General features: G+C 45.6%; 1 protein-coding gene across 1 annotated transcript in view; it reads left to right on the top strand.

The window, feature by feature from the left end:
• Positions 1–25591, top strand: part of PPFIBP1 (PPFIA binding protein 1) — a 102671-nt gene that overhangs the window by 34073 nt on the left and 43007 nt on the right. Inside the window, 2 exon segments of the mRNA XM_039570581.1 lie at positions 21174–21334; positions 23267–23472. Coding sequence (XP_039426515.1) covers positions 21271–21334; positions 23267–23472 — 270 coding nt within the window. The 5' untranslated portion in view covers positions 21174–21270.

Here is a 25591-nt window from a genome sequence, read left to right as displayed (position 1 = left end):
AAAGCCTTGCATGGCTTAACACAACTTTATTCTGGGCATGCCCTGCTAATGAAGGCAGTGGAGAAAGCAGCTGTCTCCAGCCACATGCTCGTTTTGGGCATGCAAAACTTTGCAGAGCCTTTTTTAGGGGCTCAAGATTTAGTTCCAAGACTATATTTAGTTTTCTGTTCCTGATGGGTAGGACAGATATCCTGATGTCTTAGATGAGACCTTCAGCGATGGACAGCAGCACCAAGGTATCAGAGACAGTATTTTTATTTTCATTTTTCTTTGACTTTCTTATATAGCTGATACCTCATTTGTGTGTGCTCCTTCCCAGTGTTGGGCAGAGCTGTCCTGAACTACTCCATACTCCCAGGGCTCTGGTTTCATCCTCTGGTTTTCATGATATCCAAATTGCTCGTTACTTGCCTGCTGACTTTTTAAGGATTCAAATGTGGCTTTTTATGAATCTGGATGTTTTCCTCGCTGGGCTTGGGAAGCCCTCAGGACTGAGCTGGGACCTGGAGTTTGCAGCAGTGAGTGCAGACCAACTTTCATGCCTTGCTTTTGCAGGGTGTGAGTACTTGTGGTGGGGTCTTGGTGTCTCTCCTTTGTCATCTGACAGCTTCTCTCACTAGGTTTTGATTTCAGCTACTTAGGAAAAATGTCAGCAGCTCAATGTGTGGGGAACTGCATGCGCATCTTGGGCTCTTCTGTTGTGTTTGTTTTAATTTTGTGTTCTGGATTTTTTTTGAGGCATTGCATCCAAAAGTGGTGAGTGGCTCCAAGAATGTGTCCAGGGTGAATTGCTCGGATCATGCTGATACCAAAGGAATTTTGTTGAGATCCTTTAGGATCTCTGAGTGCTACTTAGATATTTGAGATTGAGAGGAAGGGACCAATTGGGGCATCCCTGGGCTGGAAGGTGATTGCACAGGAAGGGTTGGATGGGGCTTTTTTTTTTTCCTGGGGCATCAAACCACTGTCAGAAAGCACTGAGGTCTTCAGTGGAAAACCAGCTGTTGTTATCTTTTCAGCTCTCCTCACAGCAAATTGGCGAGCTCCCCATTTCTCCTGTGTTTGAAAGGCTGAGGTGGCGTGGCCCAAGTCTGACAAGTGATACCCAGGGAGCCTGGCTGTGTTCTCTGGGGGGATTCCAGTTGTAAGCTGGCTCTCTGAAATGAGCAAGGAAGTGGCTTCCAGGCTGAGGTATCTGGAAAATATCAAGGGGTAGGTGATGAGGTGTGAAAGGCAAGGGCTGCTCTGAGCAGTGAGAGCGCTCCAGAAACCTGGCAGTGAAGGCAGTAGGAGCGGTGCTGGATGCAGCTGGAGATGGGCTGGAGCAGGAGCTCTGTGTCCAATCCTTCCCCTCTTTCTAAAGGAGGCTCAGACCCACTCTGCATTAAAATGGTGTTTGTCTGAGCCTGCTTATCTGCTGGCCAGCCCATACACTCACTCCAGATGTTCTGTTATCTCAAAACTGGAGATGCACCTGAAATTGTCCTTCCAGGATTTGGAAGGTTTTTTGATAAAGCTGTCTGCCTGCCAGTGTTTTCAAGGACATGTCACACTTTGAAATCATGGTATTAAAATAATTGCCTTTGAAATGAAGGGGGGGTCATGTGCCCTACATCAGAAATTCCTTTTAGTGCTTATTAATCCGGTATATAAATGTCATGGCTTACATCCACAGGGTGTTTATATTGAATTTTTAGCTGCATCAGTATCTCTTGCTCCTCAGAATAAATGCCATATAATCTGGTAATGAGCAATATTCTTAATTTAGAAACCAAAAATAGGACATAGACAAATCTGAGTTACTGGAAGAAAGTAGGAAATAGCCTTACCTCATGAGGGGAGAGCAAATTCAGTTGAATCATCTAGTGTTTAGTGTAATGGTAAGGCCAGAGATTTCCATCTGTTTCCGTAGGATGGCACAATGATTGCCATATTCCAAAGGCCTGGTCCTCCTCTGGTACACCTGTTCTGAGGCGTGTAACAAGGGGTAGTTGGGAAACACCCTTCTTTCCTCACCCTGAGTAGGTCAGTGCCCACCAATTGGAGGTACATTAAGCAGTAGGGATTTAGGCTTATGCCCTCCAACACCCTGTTTGAGGGATATGAAGTTGTTCTTCTGAGACCTACAGTGAGCAGCACTGGCCAGGACAAGATGAGAATTTGGGAGTAGAATCATTCTTGCTGTGGCAGGTGGGCATCATCCAAGATCTCTAATGTCTGGAGCACCTTCCAAGCCAATAGTCCTACACCTGGAGGAGGTGCTTTTTCTCATGCTCTTAGCAACTGTTCTTAAGGAACAGCAGTGGGACCAATAGCTGTATAAGCATCAGTGGCTAATAACAGTCAGTGCCTGATACACTGAGCATAGTAATACTGCAGGCTGTCCCCATGGGGTGATGACTCAATGGACAGTGTTTGTTTTCTCCTCACCATGAGGGGCACAGGCTGTTAACTTTTAGCTCAGGTGCTGTCTGTGTGCTGGGCAGATGGCTGAACTTTGTTCGGTGGAGGCTTGCCCTGACTCATTCCCTTTCCCAGACACAGCCTGCTCTCCCACCCTGTGAACTCTCTCAGTGCAACAGAGCAGCACTTGTTTTCCCTGATTCACTGAGTGATTTTTGGTTTGTGTTCTGTATGCAGTAACAGTGTCTCTATGTCACCCTATGTAAATTTTGCCTTGAAACGTCTTTGTGAAGAAGTTACTTTCTGTGTGATGGTGGTGTCATATTGAACCAGAGTGATGTGGAGCAAGATCCATTTTGGAAGTGAACATGTCTTTGTTGCAGACTTGATGTGAGTTTTGTAGCTTCAGTGTTTCCCTTGGTCCCAACCAAACGCACACAGACCTGTGCTCTGGTGGTGCCTCTAAGTGGAGAAGGAAGGCAGATTGTGGCCACAATGATCAGGATGTTTGTGGCAGAGGCCACATCTGGCAGCAGACGGTCTAAAGTCAGTCAAGGTGAGGAGAGCTGGTGTTTTAGTGGGGGACCTTACATAGAGGGCTGCTGTTTATTACTGATAGCAGCCACAGGTTGCACAAAGCTGCCAGGAACTATATTTTGAGGTCCTGTTTTGGTCACTTGGTCAAACAGGCAGCCAGCATTAAGCACGTTCTCAGTACCATTGACTTCAGTGGCATTAGAAACATGCTTGACATCAAGTGTGGGCTTTTGCAACTTGCTGATCTCAGGCTGGGTGGGTCTTGCTGAAAAGCTCCTGTGCCAACAGAGAGACTGTCACTATTTCAGGCTGTGGTTCTGCTCGGTTGTCAATCCAATTTAAGGGGACCAGATTATAAACACTCTGAAATGCTGAGCTGGTGGAAAGCTGCTTTGCTGATAAGGAGCTGTTCAAAATATTTGGGAAGTTCAACTCTGCTGCGGGACTGGGCAAACATTCCTGGCTCCACTCCCAGGGCTCAGTGCCAGCAGTGTTTTGGCTGGTTTGCCCGCTTGGCTGGATGCCGAGTGGCCGAGGCTTGATGTGCCCTGGGTGTCACTGTGCCTGAGGGACACTGGGGGATGGCAGTGGTAAAGCAGCCATCCTGCTTCTGCCATCTGCACAGTGAACAGCTGTCTGTCCCTGTGGGGACAGAAAACAGAGTGGTGCATCCCATCAGGTGATGCAGCATTGCTGGGAATACCAAAACGGAACTGACGGCAGCTCTGGTCCCCTTGTATCTGTTCCCGGCTCCTAACAGGAGATGAAAATCTGATAGGTGGGAATGCCACATCTCTGTCTGGGGAAGAGCTTTTTTGACTGTCAGTATTTCAGCCCCAGAACAGTCTGGCAACAGAGCAAATTGCCAGCTTGCAACTGCTTGCAGGAGCCTCTTTGTGGATTTGATTGCCTTTTGCTCCAAGACCTCAGCAGAGATTTCCATGGTTCCTCCCTTGCCCTGGCCCTGGCCCTTGCCCTTTCCCCCCCTGTCCTTCGCAGTGCAACAATGTGCTAGTGTTTATTGCTTCCCTTGCAGATTTGGGCACTGATGGAATTCACAGAATCATAGAATGGTTTGGGTTAGAAAGGGCTTCAAAGATCATTTCATTCCAACCCTCTGCCATGGGCAGGGACACCTTCCACTATCCCAGCTTGCTCAGAGCCCCATCCAACCTGGCCTTGGACACTGCCAGGGCTGCGGCAGCCACAGCTTCTCTGGGCAACCTGTGCCTCAACACCCTCACAGGGAAAAATTTCTTCATATCCAATCTAAACCTGCTCTCTGTCAGTATGAAGCCATTCCCCCTTGTGTCTCACTCCAGTTCCTAATGAAGACTCCCTCTCCAGTTTTCTTGTAGGTCCCCTTCAGATACTGGAAGGCTGCTATGAGATCTGTATGAAACCTTCTCTTCTCATATTTTTGTTATCAAAGGGTTGTGTCATGCATAAACTTAACACCTTTGCATCCTGTTAGTATCTAGAGTAGCTACACTTGCATTTTCCCACTCCTCTGTAGCCTATCTCAGTAATTTCCCTTAGGGACCTTCTTTGCAGCTGTGCTGCTGTTCACAGAATCTCTGCCAGCTGTGCTGCAGTGCTCTGGGCAGGGAATTAGGAGGAGTGATGTGCACAGTCCAGCATGAACGTGGTATTGCATGCTCTGGTTAGTTCATGCAAGCGCTCACCTGGATCAGATGCCTGGAGCCAAGGGGTTTCTTGGTGTCTGGGTGTGATATTAAGGTGTGTTTTCCTGTTGAGCAGGGTGTTGTCAGCCAGTGATAATCCTCCTGTCACTAAAGGTAGGGGCAGTGCTGCTTTGAGCAACTGAAATAGCTGCCTGTTGGGAGGATGGGAAAGGGAAGCCCAACAACATTGCTGCATCAGGAGAAACCATGAGTGCAGTCTGACAGCAGGAAACTGTGTAGGTACACAACAAACAGTAGTAATGGGCTGCGTCTGTCTCCTCTAATGCTTCCCCTATCTGATCAGTTGTCAACATCTGTTAATCTCTGCTGCCACAGAACAAGGAGACAGCTCTGAGGTTTGTGTTGTTAAGGGTGTGGGCTGTGTATAATTTACAGTGTTGTGACAGCCGTAGTGAATGCCGTGATCCATGCCGGGGAGCGCTGAGATATGGCTGCGTTATCTCCTGTTATCCAGGAGGAGTTTGGAGCCTTGCTGGTGTTACAGCAGGAGAGGGAACGTGTGTGGTCATGTTACCCTCATTAGACATTTGCATGTGGCTCCTTGGAGCACCAGGTTGCTGGCCCGCAGCCACACCAGCATCTTGAGATCTTGTCAGATCTTGCAAGCAAAGGAGCACCAGGCTGGGTCACAGTTCTTGGACAAGAAGCTTCCAAGGAACAGGCTGCTGATGCAGAGATACCACCAATGTCTTTGTGGTGCCCTGTGTGTTCTGACATGCATGCTGGGTGTGTTTCTCTTTTTCTGTTGTTACTTGGTATTTTCTGACTTCAGAAGAACACTACAAATTCTAGTGTCAGTGAGAAATAAGTTGATTCTCCTCTCCCCCATACTGTGGCCAGTTGTAAAGGATTTGAAATGAGTGTTTTGAAATCTGCAGAGGGGTATAGCGGTGGTTGTTTATGAGATAAAAATTGCTCCGGCAAAAATTGAATATCCACTTGCACTGAGCTTGGTTTTAGCAGCACTGTGGAGCCGTGCTTCAGATTCCTGGATGCTATTGCCCTGTGGAGTGCTCTTTTTTTCACACTGGTGCAAAGCTCCCACGAGTGACAAGTTCCCGTTGGTGAGAATTTTGCACTAAGTTGAATGTGTGTTCTACCTGCATAGGCTCACCCCTTAAAATAGCCATGAGGACCAGAGTAACAGGAACCCCAGCTCAGGTGAGCAACTTTTAACCTAAGCCCTTCAGGGTGACTTGTTTAGGTAAGCTGGTTTTTTTTGATTTAATGCTCAGTTTACTTTACCTTCATGTCTGTCTTCAGTCAGGTTAGCTCTCTTGAGTTTGGCAGCTGGACTTAGGAAAAGAATGGCTGTTTTACAGCATATTATTGGCACACTGCTGTGTACGAGTTCAAAATTGTTGACCCCACCTAAGATGGAAGTTTCCTACCTTGGCCCACAGTGCTGCAGTGCCAGGAGAGCCTCTTGGGCAGGGTTGCCACAGGTTGAGGTGTTGTGTGAGTACAGAGCAGGTGGTGTCAGCTGCCAGAACCACTGCTGAGTACAAACTGAGGAGTGCCTGTGGCATGGGAACTCACCAGCAACCATGTGGAATTGTTTCCTGTGGCTGGAAGGAAGATTGCAGCTGTCTGGCCGTGGCCTGGCTTCTCAGTATTGGTTTCAGGCCTGAAGAAGTCCTCTATCCCACAATCTGTTGGGTTTCCTCCTTCCCCCTGCAGGCTCCCTGAGCATCCCAGGTAGCCAGAGCGCTGCCCTCTGGGCACTAGTCACTGGTCACTCACTGTAAGGCCGGTAGTAAATATCTCCTCCTGAAACCCTCAGATGCATGGTCGGATCAGGTTGGCTGTTTAGTCAGCAGGCTGCCTTTGGAGACATCCCAGGTACCTTACTCACACCTCTTTCTTCCTTGACAAATGCACACTTGTGCTAAATCGCTTCCTTCCACTCCTCATCAATGGTTAGGAGTGTGACTGGACATCAGCTCTTGTTTCGTTGATACTGAGACTTAGTTTAGAAAAACAGGATGCCATGGAAGTAATTGTTTTGTTCATGTTATTTTCCTAAGTCTTGATTTTTTAGACACAATAGTGTGACAGGGAATTAAACCCTTACTTTCTGGAAGGTTTTTAATCAGCTGACAGTATTAATTAAGATCTTGCAATCTGTAAAATACAGCACATCATGCTACTATCTCTTGGCCAACATTCCATTTTCTTTTTAAAGACAATTTAAATAGAATATTAGAGGAGAGGAAAAAAAACCCCCACCCCTAGCCAGAACACAGAAATGGCAATTTAGTATTCTTGGCATTTCTCAGAAAGCTGCTTAAGATTATCTCCTTAAAATGGCAGATTTTGCCTGCAAGTCAAGTAGAGGAGCAGGAACTGGTATTTCATTAAAATACTAGGAGAGGCCTGAATGCATTTATGATCTTTGAGACATTTGCAGGAAACACAAACTTGCTCTTTAGAACTGCCGAAAGTTTTAATAAAGGGCAAAACACAAATCCCAAAATCCAACGGCATGATTCGGATACTTCCTCTGCCAGAGAGCTCTGCTTGTTACCACACAGAGATACCTGTTCTGGCTTTTTTTCCCCTTCTTTTTCTGTGTATACTTGTAAAATTTCCCAGCCTAAACTTCCCAACACAGGTCCGTGCTGCTCCCTCAGGTCCTGTCCCTGGTCACCAGAGAAGAGATCAGTGTCTGAAACACACAAAATAGCATTTCAGTAGCCCAGGATTTCGAAGGTAATTCAGTACTTGCAAAGCTGTAGTGAATACCAGGAGTGAGCACACTCATGTTGAGGGATGCATCCTGGGCAGAGCCCAGAGCCCCAGCGTGGGCAGCAGGGGAGGGGGGAATTCTGCCCCTCTGCCTTGCTCTGCTGAGACCCCCCTGCAGGGCTGCATCCAGCCCTGGGATCCCAGCACAGGAAGGACAGGGAGCTGCTGGAGCCAGTCCAGAGCAGGGACACCAAGGGGAGCAGAGGGATGGAGCAGCTCTGCTGGGAGGAAAGGCTGAGGGAACTGGGATTGTTCAGCCTGGAGAAGAGAAGGCTTTGGGGTGACCTCAGTGTGGCCTTGCAGTGCCTGAAGGGAGCCCACAGGAAAGATGGAGAGAGACTCCTGACAAGGGCCTGCAGTGACAGGACAAGGGGGAATGGCTTCACACTGACAGAGGGCAGGTTTAGATTGGATATGAGGCAGAAATTTTTCCCAGTGAGGGTGGGGAGGCCCTGGCACAGGTTGCCCAGAGAAGCTGTGGCTGCCCCATCCCTGGCAGTGTCCAAGGCCAGGTTGGATGGGGCTCTGAGACACCTGGGGTAGCGGAAGGTGTCCCTGCCCATGGCAGGGGGTTGGAACTGAATGGGCTTTCATGTCCCTTCTAACCCAAACCATTCCCTGATTCTGTGATAGGAGTTTATTTGGAATAATAACAGAGTTTATCAACAAGACCTGAACCTCTCTGAGGTAAATCACCATGGTAGCTGTGTCTTACCAGCAAAACCTTGAAGTGGATGAATCCATGTAGGCAAGTGGCGGCTTGGTGCTGTAAGGAGGGTGGTGGCCGAAGGGGTTTTGTAGCACTGCTGGAGGGGTGGGTGCAGCAATGGAAACTTGTGAGCAGTTCTATGTGCTTGTGATGTAGAGCTGTCCCCATTTCTGTCCAGTGACTGAAGTGGCAGCTGTGCAGAGCTGCCAAAATGCCCTTGCTGCAGCCTGTTTCCATGGAGTGGTGAACAAACATTGAGCTGTCCCCGAGGGGAGCTGTACTTTGCCACCAGCTCTGCGTGAAGATGTGACAATTTCCAACCTGAAATAAGTGATGTTTCTTTTCCTAAATAGGGATGAAATTGTAGTTCTATTGTATATGTAAAGCAAACATTCGTGCCAGTTTTGGATTTACTTTTCCCATTTTAAGCAACAGGATCATCATGGCTGAGGCCTTGGCATCACCGGTGCCTTCTGCAAGCCCAGACTAGAATTGTTTCAGTGCTTTTTTATGTGCAGCAGAGTTAGTGTAAGATCCTCCTCTAAGGGAGGATCCCTTCCTAACTTTAGCCAGGGAAAAAACATCTTTAGTCCTTCCGAGCTAAATATAATGTCCCAGAAACCATCCCTCCAATGGATGGCTCAGTAAAGACATGGAAAAATACTCAGCCCGAAAAAGGGAAGCACAGGAGGCAATAGTTAGAAATAGTTTTTTGTATAGATCTGTTATATATGAGGCAAGAACCAACATTTTAAAACTTATTTAGTGCTTGAGAACATGCAAGATTATCTCCAGTGTCTCCTTGTATACCACAAAGGATGTTCACATGGTTGCTGAGGAAGCTGCTAGTTCATAATGACAAAATGCAATGATTTGTTTACTTCTTTTATTTGAGGTGGGGTTTTGCATACTTCTGGTTGGTTTGTTTTCTGTGGGTTCTTCTGGTATGGTAGTAGAGGACAGTTCTAGGATCATCCTTTTTGTTCAATCCTTCCAAAAAGGTCTTCAATTGAAGCACAGAACCTGGTACATCTTGCCAGCCACCCCGTGTCCCTTTCCCTGGCAACTTTTGCAGTGTTTGGGAGTCGGGTTGAGTTTTTCCCTTTGCCTCTTAAGAAAACCATTAAAGATGAGCAGCTCACCCCAATTAAACCACTTTTTTTTTTTTTTTTTTTGCCAATGCTGGTGTACCTTGGTTTTGTCCCTGGCACAGCCTCTTCCCTCCTGTTGCCTTCATGCACTGGGCACTTCTATTAGTCACAAATTCCCACCTGATGGCAGCAAATCAGTTTGCATTCTACAGCTTAACACAGGTTACTACATCCTGTGTTGTTCTTTGGGATCAGGATCTTCAGCCACAGTTGGGGACTGGAGGTGTACCCTGGTTCTGTTTGACCTTTAATACATGAAGAACTCCTCTTTGGCCAGCTACTATAGTGAAAATCAACCTATGGTTAGTATATACCTTTCTTTCTATGAGACTGAGTCTTGCCCCACCACCCCCAAAGGTTGGGAAAGTGAGAAGCAGCTTTTAGTGTCTGCTTCTTTTAGCAGCAGATGTCTTATTTGATTTGTATGTAAGTAGGAAAACTTTGAAGCGTGGTCAAAATACAAAGGGAAAAGTACTTCAAAGAAATGTAACACTGTAAGTGTATCTGATCCCTCGAGGTTTTTGAAGTTTTATTGTGAGATTATGTATTCAGAGGAAGATTTGTATGGAAATACTGAAGGTCATTAATGCATTGAAGCCTTTATGAGTGTTGGCCTTGAACTATTCTGTGCTAGTTTTGCTTTCACATGGTGGCAGGCGAGTGGTCCTTCACCCGTCTGTCTGCACTGCCAGTGTGCCCAACACAACAAAAGTTAGCGTGGTCACTGAGGGGGAAACCAAAGCAAAAGGCTCTTACAGAGTGAGACGTGTTCAGCAAAGTTATCCCATGATCAGCAGAGATCTGTGGTATGGCTGAACAAAACCACAGTGAGTTAAACTCCCCAAACTTCTGATTTGCATCTCTCGCTCTGCTGGAGTGGAGTCCAAGGTGGTCCTTGGTGCTGGATTACAGGTTTCTAATAAATACCTTGAACTTTGGGAGAGTTCACATCTTGGAGCTGAGCTTTGTTTTAGGGTTGGGCATCCACTCCTGTACAAACATGCCCAGCTGTGCTGGAGGAGAGTGGTTGTTGTTTTTCCTTTTGGCAGACAAGGATTCTGGCATTGAAGTTTTTAATTGCAGGAATTATATTAGCAGTTCCCAGTGCTCAAGGCGGGGTGTGTGTGTGTGTGTATTTGTGTGCCGGAGGAGCTAATTAGATGTGTATAAATAATGGGCTTGGGAGCTTTTAATCCTAGATGTATTGTTTCATCCTTGCTATCATCTCTTCCAGTGGAACGGTGGAAAGTCAGAAAACTATGAAGTTACACAAGAGCCACTTTTTCCCAATATAACTTTGAAACAGCAGTGAGGTTACTTTTGGTCTTTTTATGTCATAAAAACATCTTTGAATTTATTCAGTGTTTTAATAAAAACATCTTAAAATATTATTACATTTTTTATATTTTTGAAGGTTTATTTTAATTAGAGCTGTAGGTCGAGGGAGGGGAAACAGTTAAGCAGTCTAGGATTTCTTTGCTCTATTACAGACTTAAAAAAAAAAGTCAGGTGATCCTGCTTCCCCATGTCTTCCTTCCTTCCTTTCTATGCCTTACTGTATTTCATGTCAAATAAGGGCCTTTCTGTGTTCAAACCTTCAGGATATTTGTAGATCACGAAACTTCCTGCAGCAACTATGTGCCTCAATAATGCTGTTCTTTCTTAATGAAAACTAATATCCTAGTGAAGTTACTTCTGTGGAAGACCTCGAGTTTTGAGAGATTATGTGGGGTAAAACTGGCTTTGCAGAAGAGTCTGTAAACCTGACTGGCTTAAACATGTGGCAGATACTTAATAATGGAGAGGGGCAGTTCAGCTCTTGCATGTGATGATATTTCTACATTATTGTTGTTGTCGTGTGATTTAGCCACACCTAAGTTTGCTTCAGACTTGTTGACTTGGATCGTGGCTCCACTGGTGGTGTGTGCTAACCCATCCACTGCTGATCCTTGCCTACAAAGAAAGTTTTGTAGCCCCTTGTTTCAATTAGACTGCTATGGATACCCAAACGAGGTGATTTATAGGTGTATTCACACTGAACTGCTGCAATTGGGCTGTAAACTGCCTTGCAAACTGCTCTTAAAAGTTATCTTCTTCTCCATTTTAATGTGTTATAGCCCTGTCTGATAAAGGCAGCCCACTATTGGTAAGGTCAGTAATAAACCAGTTCATTGCTGTATCTAAAGAAACAGGCATTTTTCATTGTTCTGTGTAATAAAAAAAATTGTTTCACGCTTACAATATCTGTAGTGAGTAACCTCAGTCTCAGTGCCTTGTTATCCCACAGAAATCCAGGTGGATTTGCAGCAGCTGCAGTTCTGCCCCAGCTGGGCATCAGACATGTCTTGATGCAAGCATGTCTTAGTTTTCTGAGTGCTAAGATTTGTCTTCGTCTCCTGGGCTGCATCTTCCTCACTTGCAAAGCCAGCACTTTCTGCTCATCTTGCTGATGGGGCGAGGGGGTGAGATATTCCGCACTCCTGCACATGCCCAGAGGCTTGGCCATGGCAGGGAGAGTGGCTGCTCCCTTCCATCCCTAGACCTTTCTCTCTTACAGGGGAAGTGGCAGAAAGAAGACAGTCTCTTCTCTTCTGCCCCTTCCCCCCCTGCCAGTTTCTCTCCTCTTCCTGCTGCAGAAGAAAGGAGAGAGTGTAGGGCTGGGACCTTGTGTTGTGTTTAAAGCTCTGTTCCTGCAGAGGCCACAGCTCTGGCTTGCTGCTGATCTGCTGCCTCCCTCTGCCTTGCTGGTGAAGCCATCCTACCCTTCAATATCAACCAAGAACATTTTATCCTTACCCATGTAGCCCTCCAGCCCACCCCAGCATTGTTTCCATTCCTCTAGCACTGATGTCTTTGTCTTGTGAGCTCCTCTGAGCCCCAGGTACAGCTCAGCCACTGCTCTGCCTGAGTTTTTTAGCCTTGGGTGATGCTAGAAGCTGCAGGGCACCAGGACTGAAACCATCTTTCTGCAAAGGATGGTGAGGAGGTGTCAGTTGTGCAAGAGGAGGAGGGGTTGAGATGGGATGGAGAGGACAACATCTTTACCCCGAAGAACCATCTGTAGGCTTTCAGGAGAAAGGAATGAGCAGCGAAAGAGCTGTGTCCTGGCTGCTAAGTTGTCTCTGTGCTGAGGAGCAAAGCTGGCACAAGGGTAGGCAGGACACACGGCTCCCCAGCCAAGCAATGGTGTGGGCAGCATATGGTTCCTTAAAGCTGCACTGTAGTAGTATTGGGGCTTTTGGGATTTGTTTGCTTGCTACTCACCAGTGCAGCATTCAGAAGAGAAAGGCCCTCTCTTGGAGCTGAGAGCACATAGCTTTTGTCCTTCATCTCTTAGCACTGGGACTTTGGTGTTGAAAAAGCAAGACAAAATCAACAGCACTCTGCTCCCTGGCTGAAAATAAAAAAGAATAAAATCTTTGCTTACTCCAGCGTTACTGAAATCCCTGGGGCTGTGCTTTCCCTAGGGATTGGAGAAAGGGTGTGGGGAAGAGAAGTGGATGAGAGAAAGTGTGGGAAGGGCAGCGCTGGGAAAACACCCTGTGTGTGCCTCTTCTTCACCCTGACATCAACGAGTGACTCTGGAGTTGAGCAGTCAGCACAGGCTGTGTCCCAGAGCAAGGAGAGGATGGTCCTGAGGGGATGAGGGAGAGCATCCCAGCAGAGCCACGCTGCCTGGGCAAGAGAAATCCCCTCGTTCTGCAGCCGGGCAGTGCCTTGCTTTGCAGGGCCTGTGGCAGCTCTGGCTGGCTATGGGATAGTGCACTCCACAGTTATCAAACATCAGAGCTCACTGTTTGAGGAGAACAAGCACACATTTCAGAGTGTTTTGCCCATGAACCACTTGTACCTTTTCAAAGCTGAGAACTAATGCAAAATTTGAACTCTGCATTTTGAACTCACATCTACTATTTCAGGAATGTCAAAGGTCGAGCGTCCATTTTCAATAGTGATTCAAGTCCATGTGCTGCCTAAAGCAGCTTGTCTTGATGTGGACTCTCTCAGATTCCCAGTTGTGCTACCTAAACAAAGGCTGTTGGCAAAACTCCAGTGTGAGTTATTGGCAAAGGGCTTTAGTTTAGGAGAAGATGAAGAGGTCCACAAGCTTTTGAGGAGAAAAAGAGAAAATCAGAGGGAAAGCTGGCTTACAATTTGTGGTTTTTCACTTTTCCCGTACTTTTTATTCATTGAAATTCAGTCCCGCTCTATTACATGGCAAAAAAAAGATTCCTTAACCAAGTTGAATTTACCCTGCTTCATTTTTAAAACGCCAGGAGAGTTGAGATGGCAAATCTTGTGTCAGTGGTGCAGTGGTGGTACTGGCAGCCTCACATTCTGAGAGATCATGAGTCTTTGAGAAACAAAAGTATCCTCACACACAAATGTGTGCTTCAGATGTCGCACTCTTGTTTTACATATTGCTCCTGAAAGGTAAATCTTAACACAGCAAATTCAGAGGCAGATAGAAGGGGAAGGATGCAGTATATACACAGATTTTCCATATGTAACAGTTGGTGCTGCAAAATTACAAGGCATAGGATTTTTTGTTGTTTTCTGCAGACACTTACTAAGACACTGTTCAGGCTAAATATATTTTATTTATTTATGGACTTTTTATGGGTGGTGCCCTCTACTTCTGCTCTATGCGGTGTCAGCACTGAAGGTGTGCATCTGGAAACTCTTAGACCTGAAGGTGCAAAATCTAGAGCCAAATCCTTTTTGGTTCTGGAGGGTTGTGAACCTTTGGATCCAGCTCATTGAAAGACAGTGGCACGAGCTATGAAATGGTATCTAAATGTGGGTCAGTGCTCAGGACTCGGTGGGTTTTAAGGTATTTTTAAGAACTACCTTTTGGCCTGTCACCCAACAGTGCCCCTTTTGTTTTGTAGCCTGTGTGGCCACAGCGTGTCAGTAACATGTTGCTGGGGAATGTGAGGCATTTCCTTGCTTGCATTAGCAGTCTTGGAGTCAGGGATGAATATCTCATTTGTTTTTCTAATCAGTGGACCCAAGCAAAACAAGTGAGAAAACAATGTATTGGTTCTCAGGCTCTCTGAGGTGAGAAGTTGAATACTATTAAATGGTTAACCAGTAAAACAGGAACAGCCTGAAGGGGTCTGTAGGGGTTTTTTTTGTTTTGTTTTGTTTTTTTTTTTTTTTTTTACAAGACTTCATTTGTCCTTGGATTGCTTGTGAGAAAAGAGTGAAAGTGAGTCTGAGTCTGAACAGGGTGTGCAGACAGGTATTAGCATCACACAGCTGCTGGGCAGGTAAGGAGCTGCCTCCCTGTCACCCAGCACTCACAGAGCCCACAAAACAACATCACCTGTCAGCGTCAAACCCGGGTTTTTAAATTTCCTTTCGGTTGCAACAACAACAACAAAAGAGCTGCTGGAGAGCAGGGTAGCAGAGATAAGCAGCCAGAGTGATTTCAGTGCTAGAGACCCAAATAAAGGGTTTGTTTAGTAACTGGATATGAATCTAAGCCATAAACCTTGACTCAGAGACTTTGGGTGTTTAGATAAGCTGTTTGCTGTGTATGCATCTCTGTCAAAGGATCTCAAGGATGCTTATCTTGTCGAGGCTTAGCTTTTGATTTACGACCAGAGTGTTTAACAAATTTTAAGGCAAAGTGCGGAATGCGACTCAGCTGGTTGGTAGTAAAGGTTGTGTGAATTGAGGTAAGTTTTTCCCAGGTATAAACATTTATATTTTGGAAGGACTTCTGTGTTTTGTGCTCTTAAAGTACTTTAAAGCAATTTCTACAGCTTGAAACCTTTGATCTCGAGATGTTTCTTACGTTCTGTGGGATTGGCTTTTATCCTCAGTGTGCTTCCATTCATTTTTATCAGTTAAAGGAAATAAGTAGTGCTTGTTGTATAATAAAGAAATAATGAAATTCAGGGAACAAAGAAAGGATCTAGACTTAGGGAACAAAGGGACATTTGTTGATTTTTTTGTATTCCTGCGTAATAGGAGAGCAGTATTGCTTTGATGTCATTGACTAGAGCTCAGCAAATTCAAAAAGAATTTTATTTATAGATACAAAAATAAATAGACATTATGAGTTTAAAGTAAGCCTTTGCCAACATTTGGGTTGTTTTTATCCGTAATAATGTTATGGATACACCTGGTTCCACATGGTGACATCAGATAAGGGGGGCAATGTCTGAATTACTTGGCCAAAAGCATATCTGGGACCTTACTAGATGGCCATCCCTGCCTCAAACTAAGATATTTCACTATATTATTCTCATTAAGGTATTTCTGGCATTTCCTAATTTGACTTTTTAAATTTAATTTGTTGTTTTCTTGCAAAACACCAGAGCAATATATTCAACTAGGATCCATTTTCTTTTTTAGTTTCTTCTTCCAGGCCTGGAAGGAATGAAATGGAGTCGTCATTTACATTAGAAGAAATGTTAATGACTCCAAGTGTAAATTACCCGAATATATTCATTAGTATGTGTAAAACTGCTACTGACTGGTGGCACTGTAGTTGAGCATCTTCAAAACATCCCATGAGAAACTGTGCCAGGGATTTGGATTGAATTCATTTGAAACTGTTTGTAATTGTGATTGAAATGTATTTTGTAAATAAGTCTCTGTGTGTTTGTGTTTCTCTTCTGGCCTGCCAGAAAAAGCAGAAATAGATGTGTCTGAAATGACATTTGTCTTCATGAAATAGAGCTTCATTTTGTAAAAATTAATTGCTAAGGATGTGGTGTTTTAGTGTAGTGAGGCAAGAGAGATGAATTCAGAAGCTGCTTTAGACCTCTCATGCAGTCATCTGGTACATGCAGGACTGAGAATGCAGGACATGGATTTTGACAGCATTTAGGGTCTTACTTTTGCTGTGGAACAGGTTCTTTCCCTCCACCCTCCCCGGAAAAGATGACTGCAACTTCTTTTTCATTTTACTTTCATGGTAGGCTGCTCTGGGGTGACAGCCAGCTCTTCGGGGTCCTTTTTTACTCTCAACAGCTCTCAGAAACAAGCCCTAATCAAGGTTTTTAATTTCTGTGTATCAAAATTTCCTGGCTTAAGGAGTGTTACATGTGAATGGGAGAGCTGGGAAACCTAAGTCATCCATCTTATTGCATCATGTTATAAAAATAATCTGTAGCTGATGCTTTATTTCCCAGAACTGAGCATTTGCAGCCCATGTGCACAAAGGGGAAGGTGAGTGGGACAAAAGGCCAGCCCTCCCTTCCTCAGAGCGGTGACATCCAGGGCACGGTGTGTCCTCTGGGCCTCCAGACCTGCCAGCAGGCAGCTGATTCCCTTTAACTCTGCAAACCTCTGGGCTTTAAAGCGTGGTGTGTTTTACAGGTGGAGATCCAAAATGAGACCACCCCCAAAACAACAAAAAAATGGGCTCAAAGATGTTGCCCCTCGATGCCTCTGTGTGTGCTGTTTGATCTAGGAAAGAGGCAGCCTCTGGGTGGGAAAACTATCACTTCCTACATATGTAAAATGCTTAAGCACTTTTTTTTCCCCCTTCTTTTTTGAAGTCTGCCATCTTAATTAAATATCAGATTTTGAAATCTATATCCAGGCAGCTTTCCTGTTTGTATCCAACAGACTACAGTTCCGTTCACAGAGCCCCTTGTTGGGGTTTTTTTTCCAGCTTTCCTTGTGTTTGTTTGCAGGGCAGCGTTTTGTTTTCTCTGTAAGCCGTTCGGAATACGTCTTCACCAGCGCTGTAGCCAGAGGGTTTGTATGTCATTCAAAAATAAAAATAAAAAATCTCCACCTACTGAAAAGTGAACAGCACAGCCCTAGCAACCGGCTGGTGCGTTCCAACCAGAGGAAGGGACATTAAACAAGTAAGACCAAATTATGTCTTCTCTGTTATAGCCAGGGATGTGGTAGAAATGACAGCTAGTGATAAGATTAATCATAAATTATAGTGGAGAGAGCTGCATTTGTATTTTATTTTTGTTTTGTTTAATGGTGGGCTGTAAACACGGGCTTGATGAAGCAATGCTTGTTCTTGTCGGCATGAGCAAGGTATTCAGCTGGGAGCTCTAAAAGGGGGATCTGCCTCTGTAAAAACAGCCCCCCACGCCCCACCTGGCACTGGTTGTGCACACAGGAAGGTAAGTGTTGTCATTTTCTTGGAGAGCAAGAGAAAACTTATTTTAAATAGTCTGTCAGGCAGGGCACTGCCAGTGCTTTCCTCTCAGGTGTGTTGTCGGTGACGTTATGCCAGGGGTGGATTTCATTCATCTGCCTCTCTGTCTCCTGTGTGCACGTTGATATCTCATTTATCTGCCATGCCATAGATCCATCTGTGTTAAAATGATGATTTTTCCCCTTCCTGTTTCTGTGGATGAAGGGAATTTAAACTGCTTGTCATCATTAGCTATGCATTCTTTTCCTAAGGAGCTCCATTGCACCCCTCCAAGATGGATTTCTGTTCATGTTACCTGCATGGTTTTCCTTAATCACTGCCAAGAAACAAAACCCAAAGCCTTGAGTTTTCCCTTAGGTTTTATTTGTATTAGACAAAAGCCATAAAGAGGAAAGAGTGGAACATACATATTGGAAAAGCTCTGCTGCGTCAGTGGCCCACTGAGCTTCTCTCAAAGTTTGTGAAGTCAGAGGGTGCCCTTCAGGAGGCACAGGGATTAATCTGCTGGTGCCTTATTGTTGTCCCCTTTCCTTTAGTCCAGAGAGAGCTGTTGATTGCTGATTCGTGTTTCTTTGGCTCCCTCTGCACCTCCCTTTTCCATCCTCTTCCTCCTGGGGTTTGTTGTCTTTTCTGGTTCCATGGTTCCATGCAGTTTGGTCCTTTGCTCCCCTGGCATATGAGGTCCTCTTTGCCCTCTTCCCACCTCTTTCCCGCATGCTGGTGATGGTTGTGCAAAGCCCAAACCAATTCTACTCCTTTGCTAGGGAAGGATACTTCCAATATTATTTTTCTATCACAGCAATTTTACTTCCTGACTGCTGGATGTGCTGCACTGTGCTGGGAAGGTGGCCAGAGCAGGATGTGCTGTTCCAGGCAAGTTTTCAATGACCACTTTTAGGACCAAATAACCAGGGAAGTGGGATTTTGTTGCATCATCCCCAGCTGTTCGGCTCAGGGGCTTTTTGTTCTTTTTGATTTCACCTCTTCCAAGTTTCTCAGCTGTGGGCTTGGTGAGGCTGCTAACAGATGCTCCATGAGTGGTGGAAGGGTTTTTGGAGGTCTGTGTGTTTGCGGAGTCTTGCTTCAGTAAGTTTTATCTTAAAATTTCTCCCTGCTGCTCTCATCAGCACAGCTCCTTTGAGAGTAGCAGTGGAGGAAGCTCTGTGCAAACCTGCGTGTCTTTCCTTGGAGGCAGAGCCAGGTAACCTGGATGCTGTTGGTAGCACTGTCTGCTCCTATCAGCAGACCTGTCTTAGGGATTTCTGACAACCACGGACAAGCCCCTTGTTTAGGGAAAGCAAGGAGTGCTTTTTGGAAACATGAGGGGTGGTTGTGCCTGGATGAAGCGCAAGGATGGTGATTTTTCTGTGCCTATGAGCCATGGCTATATTGCACAAGTACAAATTAGCAGTTCCTTGTACCTATTTCATGCATTTCCTAGCCACAAGGTGAGAATCAAGGGGTGCACTGTAAACAAATGTGGTTAGGGAGCACTCTGCTCCTTTGTGTATTTTTAGCCTACATAGACTTTTCCTACCAGCCTCCAGTACTGTGTTTAATGCTGGATCGTGAGCTGCACTGAGCTCGCTGATGGTGAGGTGGGAGGGCACCACTGGAGGTCTCCAGCCCAACCCCTGCCCAAAGCAGGGATGCCCAGGACAGGCTGTGCCATGTAGGGTCCAGTTGGGCTGTGAGTAGCTCCAAGGTTGGTGACCCCAAAAGGGCAATCCTTTCTATTGCTTGCCGTCCTCATAGCAAAAAAGCTTTTAAAAATTATTTCTTTTTATTTAGGCTTTTTTTTCTCCCCCTTTTTTAATTCTAAAGTGAACTTCCCTGTGTTTTTATGTGTGCCCAATGCCTCTTGCCATGTCACTGGGCACCACTGAGAAGAGCCTGGCTCTGTCTTCTTTACTTGCCCCGTGAGGTGTTTATGCGCTTTGAAAAGCTCATGTGCACTTCTGATTCCCAAACATTGATTGGCTGCTGTGGGTTTGTGGTTGCTTTGAGCTGTTGGTCTTTTTCCACTTAGAGCTGTGAGGAATCAGTGTTTTGCCTGGGGCTACAGAAGCCCCGGGCTTTCTCGTGTGTTCTTTGCCCTTTGAGGGAAATCCACAGCAGATTGTTCACACTCTGCCTTCATAGACACCCATATTTGAGCAGGACCTGATATCAGAGCCAGGAAATCTTAAGCAGAAAAAAAAAAAGGAGACTGTCTTCAGTGTTGTCCAAGTGAATGTGTATGCAAAAGCTGCATTATCTGCTCATTTTTATCAGATGTGAAGGCACCAAACCAATTGTCTTGTAGTGTCTGCATATTCTGGCAGGTCTTATACTGATTGAAGCTGAATATTTGTGTTGTGTTTAAAACTGCGGTCTTTCTCCTTGAAGGCTGAAAGTCTTCAGTTATGATGCTACTGCATTTTTTAAGATTTGCAGCATCTTCACTTACAGGTATTTTGACTGTTTAAAGTTCTCTTGGTTTTTCTGACTCCGATAACCATGTAATAAAACCAGGCATTTGCCAAAAACGCAGCAGTCTTTGTGCTGTCGTTAAGAGGTTACCTTAGGGTTTGGACCTACTTCATAAATAAAACTGTTGTTGTGGAAGATGAAATGTTTATTGGCATTTAAAGGATAACATTTCAGCAAAGCTGGCTGGCAGCCTCCAATAAGAGCTACTTCCCAGCTAGGTCAGACCAATAAGGTGACTCGTAGGAGGGAAAAATCAGTTTATAATGGGGATTTTTGTTTAGGTTTGTTTTTTAGTAGAGTCTCTTCCAGGACTTATGCCAGAGATACTGTGAACTACTTTCTTAATTGGTCTTGTCGGGGCAAATGTCAGCAGTGGTGCAGCCTAATACAAAACCCAAATGGCAGGGTATGCAAAGGTTAAAGCGAGTTTTCCTTCCTGGTGTTTGTTTAGTTCTGTTCGCTAGCTGTATTTATAACAGAGGCAGTCTCATGTGTATTAGATTAAAGCCAAGGCAATCTGGGCTGTGTAGGTGGTTTGTGTGTCCACTGTGCTGGGCTGGAGGGATTGGGAATGCCTCTGACCCCTGCAGCTCCACTTCAGCCAAGTTCCTAAGCACCTGCTTAAATTAACTTGTAGCCTATCAGGATTTCTGGTCTGCTAGTTCACCTATGGGCAGCATGTTGGGCAGGCTTACTTTTCCAGCCTGGTGGAAATACTCCTTTGGGAATCACTTCTGGTTTGTAGAAGTTTGAAAGTGAGATCAGATTGCATTGTTACCATGTGAATCTGCTAAACTCAGAGCAGGGATAGTCCATGCATGCACACTACATCCAGTGAGTTGTGGGCATCTGAGAGATCCTGCCTGTAGGCAGAAAGTTCCATGCCTGAAACTTCTGGATTGTCAGACATCCAAAATCTCAGCAAGTGAGTCAGACTTCTCTTTTTCTATTTCTTGGGGAGAAAATTACAGCAGACACACACATGGTTTATTGCTGAATTGCAGCTCCCTTTAAGTGGTAGAAGGCCTATGTCTTCCCTGTGAGCTTCCTGGAAGTGCCATGTGGGATTTCTGAGGTGTTCTGTGGGATGCCCTGTCAGTAGCATGGACCTGTGGGCAGAGCAGGCCATGGGCCACTAGAAACTGGGTCATCAGGCTGGTGCTTTGATTCCTTGATCCCAGTCCATGCCTGGTGGTGAGCACCTCTGAGTTTTGTTGTGGCCAGCAAATGGCCCCAGTCTTCTTGCTGATCTGACAACAGTGATGCCTGAATTCAGAGAACACACAGTGAAATTAAATTCTCTTTTGCAGATTAAATTGCAGAATTGAGACTCTGGACCAACTCACACCGTCAGCGTTTTACTGCTCCTTATGGTGTAGCTGGTGATTGTTCCTGAGAAGAGAGAAGATGATGAGTGATGCAAGTGACATGCTCGCTGCAGCCCTGGAGCAGATGGATGGCATTATAGCAGGTAAACACCTGGGGCAGGGGTTTATTTTGCTTTTTGGGTCCTCCTTTCTCGCACTGGGAGGACAGAGTTCCAGGCGGAGAAGGGAGTATGCTGAGAATTGCTTTTGGTGCCTTCCATTATAGCTTAGAGTTAACAAATAACCATAGTGGAGGGATTGCACAGACTCTCACAGGCTCCATGGATTGGGTTTTCTCCTGCCCTCTCTCAAAGGGCTGATGGAAGTGGCTGAGTGGTGCAGTTCAGCTTCTGCATGGAGCACCAGGAGAGTCAAGGACAATAGTGGCTACTCTGAACTTCCCTCAACTTGGAAGAGTTATAACATGAACTTTCTTTTCTTTTTTCTTTTCTTTTCTTTTCTTTTCTTTTCTTTTCTTTTCTTTTCTTTCTTTTCTTTTTCTTTTTCTTTTTCTTTTTCTTTTTCTTTTTCTTTTCAAAATTGGAATGCTTTGGGTCCAAACACTTGGTTTGGAGCTGCCTTGAACATCTGGATTTTTTATAAGTACCTGTAAATTGTAAGTTGCCCAGGGAGAGGCATCACAAAGAATACAACCTCTGCTTTTAAGCAGAGGCTAGTAAGTTAGAAAATAATGTAAATAGCCAACACATAGGAGGGAAAGAGCAAGAAGTCAATAGTCAAAAACACCCTTGCAAGTATAGCAACACAGTTATAAAGTTTTTAGTAGTTCCACTTAAACAATTTTCCTTAGAGAAATATACAGTGTGTGCTTTGTTTGAACAATGACTCTTCTCTGCTTAAAGATATTAAGGACACATAGCAGGAACACATGTAAAGGGGATTCAGTTTGATCATGATGATCTCTAAAAATACATGTAAGCTGTGACTTCAGTAATTTCCATAAGTAGACACTGGTATTTGGATCCGATCATGTATTTGTGTTTCCAAGAGCCCAAGCTGGTTATGGCAGGATGAGGTTTAATATAAAAACAAAATGCGATGTTGGAAGATTTAAATCACCACAGACTTCATTTACCCCTGTCTGTGAATGGATCTATAAAGGAATATAACAAAGGGATATCAGCTCCTGTGCTGTTGAGGTTATTTTTCTCTTTATTGTTTTCAGTGGGAATTTAGCAGAATACTTGGATTTTTGTGGCTTTCCAGATGGGGTGAATGAAAGTTCATGGAAGTGCATATATATGGCATATCCTTATGGTTTCTAAAAGTTGACAGCACAAATGAAGGTCTGTCATGAACACATCTCATTGTGCCAAGGTATTACAGAATTAAGGTCAAAAATCAGTGTACTGGAATTACAGTTGGAATTAGCTAGGTTGACTTAAATCAACCTTAATCCTAAATTGATAGTTTCCTTTCTTAATATATAGCAACTTCTAATGTAGGTCAAATATGCATCCTGTGAGTTTATGCAAATGAGAGATTTTTCTCTTTATTAACATGCAAATGTCAGTGCTACCGTGTCAGATTGCTGGGTTTAAAATTTATTCCCTTGCAGAAGCGATTTGGTCTTTTAATTTATCTTCATCTTTTTCTTTATTATTTTAAAAAATTTCCAGTACCTTGGAGCAGCATAACATATTCCTGCATGGAAAACTCAGGGCATGCTTTTCTCTGGACGCCATCACTGGAATGTGACTTGGATCATTCAGTGCCTGCAGGGTGACTCAGGGCCTTGGCAGAGGATGTTCCATCCCTGGCAGCACCTTCTGCCTTGGGAATTCATCCCGGGGAGCAGAAGCCCAGCCCACGCCTCGACCCCATGGGCAGGTTGTGGCATTCCCATTCCCTGTGGACCAGCCCACCTCCTCCCTGCTGGAGCTTCCCTCCCCGAGCACCAGCGCTGAGTCTGGCTGGGATAAATCCTGCCAGGAACAACCCTTGCCCTTTCCCAGCCTCGGGGTGCGCCCGACCTACAGCCCGTGCCTCACCCCGTGCGGTTTTGCTCCCTGCAGGTTCCAAGGCACTGGAATACTCCAATGGCATCTTTGACTGCCAGTCCCCCACCTCCCCCTTCATGGGGGGCCTGCGGGCACTGCACCTCGTGGAGGACTTGCGGGGCCTGCTGGAGATGATGGAAGCGGACGAGAGGGAGGGGCTGCGCTGCCAGGTCCCGGACTCCACGGCGGAGGCTCTCATCGAATGGCTCCAAAGTCAAATGGTACAGTCTCACCTTGTTTTACCTGCACCAGGCTCATTTTGGATGTTGGCTAGACTGGCTCCGTTTTACACAGCTATTTATAAAGCTTGGATTGGGTATCAGGGAAGAGATTTTGGTTTGGAGATACTGCTGTGGAGTCTTGGAAAGGCTGTTGCTCAAATGCCTCGTGCAGTGGGTTGGCCTCTGCTGTCTTTGATGTATCACTGTGCCTCAATCTAGGGAGCAAACAATACTTGGTAACTGCAGTTTCATCTCAGAAAAAGATGGGCAGAGACTTTCTTTTAAGAATCAGATGCTTAGGTGGGGGGAAAATAGTTGGTTTGAATACTTTTCAGTAAAAAGTGGTTTTGGCAGCGTTTTTTCTATGGGGACCACTGTTACTGCTGAGCTTCCTTACCTGATTTATAACATAAATGAGTGGTGTAAGCTCTGCATCCCTTTAATCTGGATACCAAACCAAACTTTTATTTTCTGTGTTTGAGAATTGGCCAGTTTTTGTCACCTTACTTTAAAAATACACAGAAATATAAATGACAAGGCAGTTCTTTCCCCAAGACTTGGTTTTCCCAAAAAATCAGTTATATGAGTGTAGGTTACCCAAAGACTGCCCTGGGAAATAAAATGTTGTACTCACCAAAAGGTGAGTTAAAACAGCATCATTTTTGAAGGAGCTGCTGATTTTGCCTCCAGGTGCCCTGTGACTGGTGAGTTCCAAGCAGGGCCAAGGAAGAGTCCTTGTGCATATGGTGTGTGGCGGGGTAGTGTGGTGGAGGTCCAGGTATGTGCAGGTTTTGGGGAAGCTCCAGCAGTGGAATTCAAGACTTGCTCCCAGAGGCCAAGCTTTGGGTTTTAAGCCAGCCTTGCAGCAGCTGTCACAGCAACAGCGGCGGGTGGGCACTTCTGCATATTCTGTCAAATCCATCCTGCAGCCATGGCCAGGTCCTGCTGTCTCACACACTGGGTGTTGGCCAGGGTGACACCGTGCTGCTGAAATTGGGGTGCCAGCCCTGGTGAAGGCCGGGGCTGCTGCAGGACTGTCGTGGCTCTGTGTTCCATGTGCCCCGTGTGCTGCTGCCGTTGGGACAGATGGCCACCATCGCCTGCTCCCTTCCCAGGATGGGCACTGCATCCCCTGGGAAGGACTCAATCTCCCTGGAGCCATGGCTGATCTTGCAGAAAGTGTTCTTATCTCGACGAATGGATTTGTCTCAGTGCTCAGTTGCAGCCCGGAGGACTGCTGTGTGCAGGGCTGTGTTTGCTGTGGCTGGCGCTGGGCAGCCCTTTGTGCCATCTGCTGTCGTGGGGGCTGAGCACAGCAATGCAGGGACAGATGGGCATCTTGGACTTGCTACTGTAGCCCTTGCAGAAAGATCTGAAGGGAGAGACTTCTTTTTTCCTTTTTCTTAATCTTTGCTTTGAACTACTCATTTGGAAATGCCTGAAACTTAATGAAGCACGTGGGAGCTCTCCCACTGCCTCCAGTGGGATTTGGATCTCGCCCCCACTGTCAAAGTGTGGCAGCCAACGCTGAGATCAGGAGGAGGAGACAGGAGTGACATTGAAGTCAGATCTTTAAAACAGGCAGGGTTCCTGCTAACATCAGCATTCCCTGCCTGTGTAACATACAGCCGTGAACATCGCTGTAACTACTCACTGCTCTCTGGACATAACAGGTTTCATGCAACTATGGCCTTTATAAACAAAAAAAATATGCCAAGTAAACAGTCTTGGAAACTGCACTCTCCCATGGTGTTCACAGTCATCTGTAGTCCATGTTTAGTGGTGCTGATCCCCTGCAGGTTATTGTGGAGTAAAGGGGCCCAGCAGCATGGCTGAGGCTGCAGTGCCTACTCAGATGCATGAGGTAGAGACCAGTCATTGCCCCTTATGATGGCAAATGTGTGATTTAGGGGTACCTGGCTGGCGGGGTCTGGAGTGGGGTCCTTCAGACGTGCACGCTGTGGATCACCTAATGGCAGTGAGGCAGCAGTGGGTTTTTATTGCATCCATGGGCTCAGTGGGAGAGGAGGGGCTGTGTTGTGCCATTCAGTTTAGTGCCTCCCAACCACTGGAAAAGATGTGCAGGGGTTGTGAGTACCAAAGATTGCAGAAAATAGCT

This window comes from Corvus cornix, chromosome 1A (genome assembly GCF_000738735.6).
Source record: "Corvus cornix cornix isolate S_Up_H32 chromosome 1A, ASM73873v5, whole genome shotgun sequence".
NCBI classification, from domain to species: domain Eukaryota; kingdom Metazoa; phylum Chordata; class Aves; order Passeriformes; family Corvidae; genus Corvus; species Corvus cornix.
The sequence above is the reverse complement of the archived record's forward strand: the minus strand, read 5'-3'. Positions and strand labels throughout refer to the sequence as shown.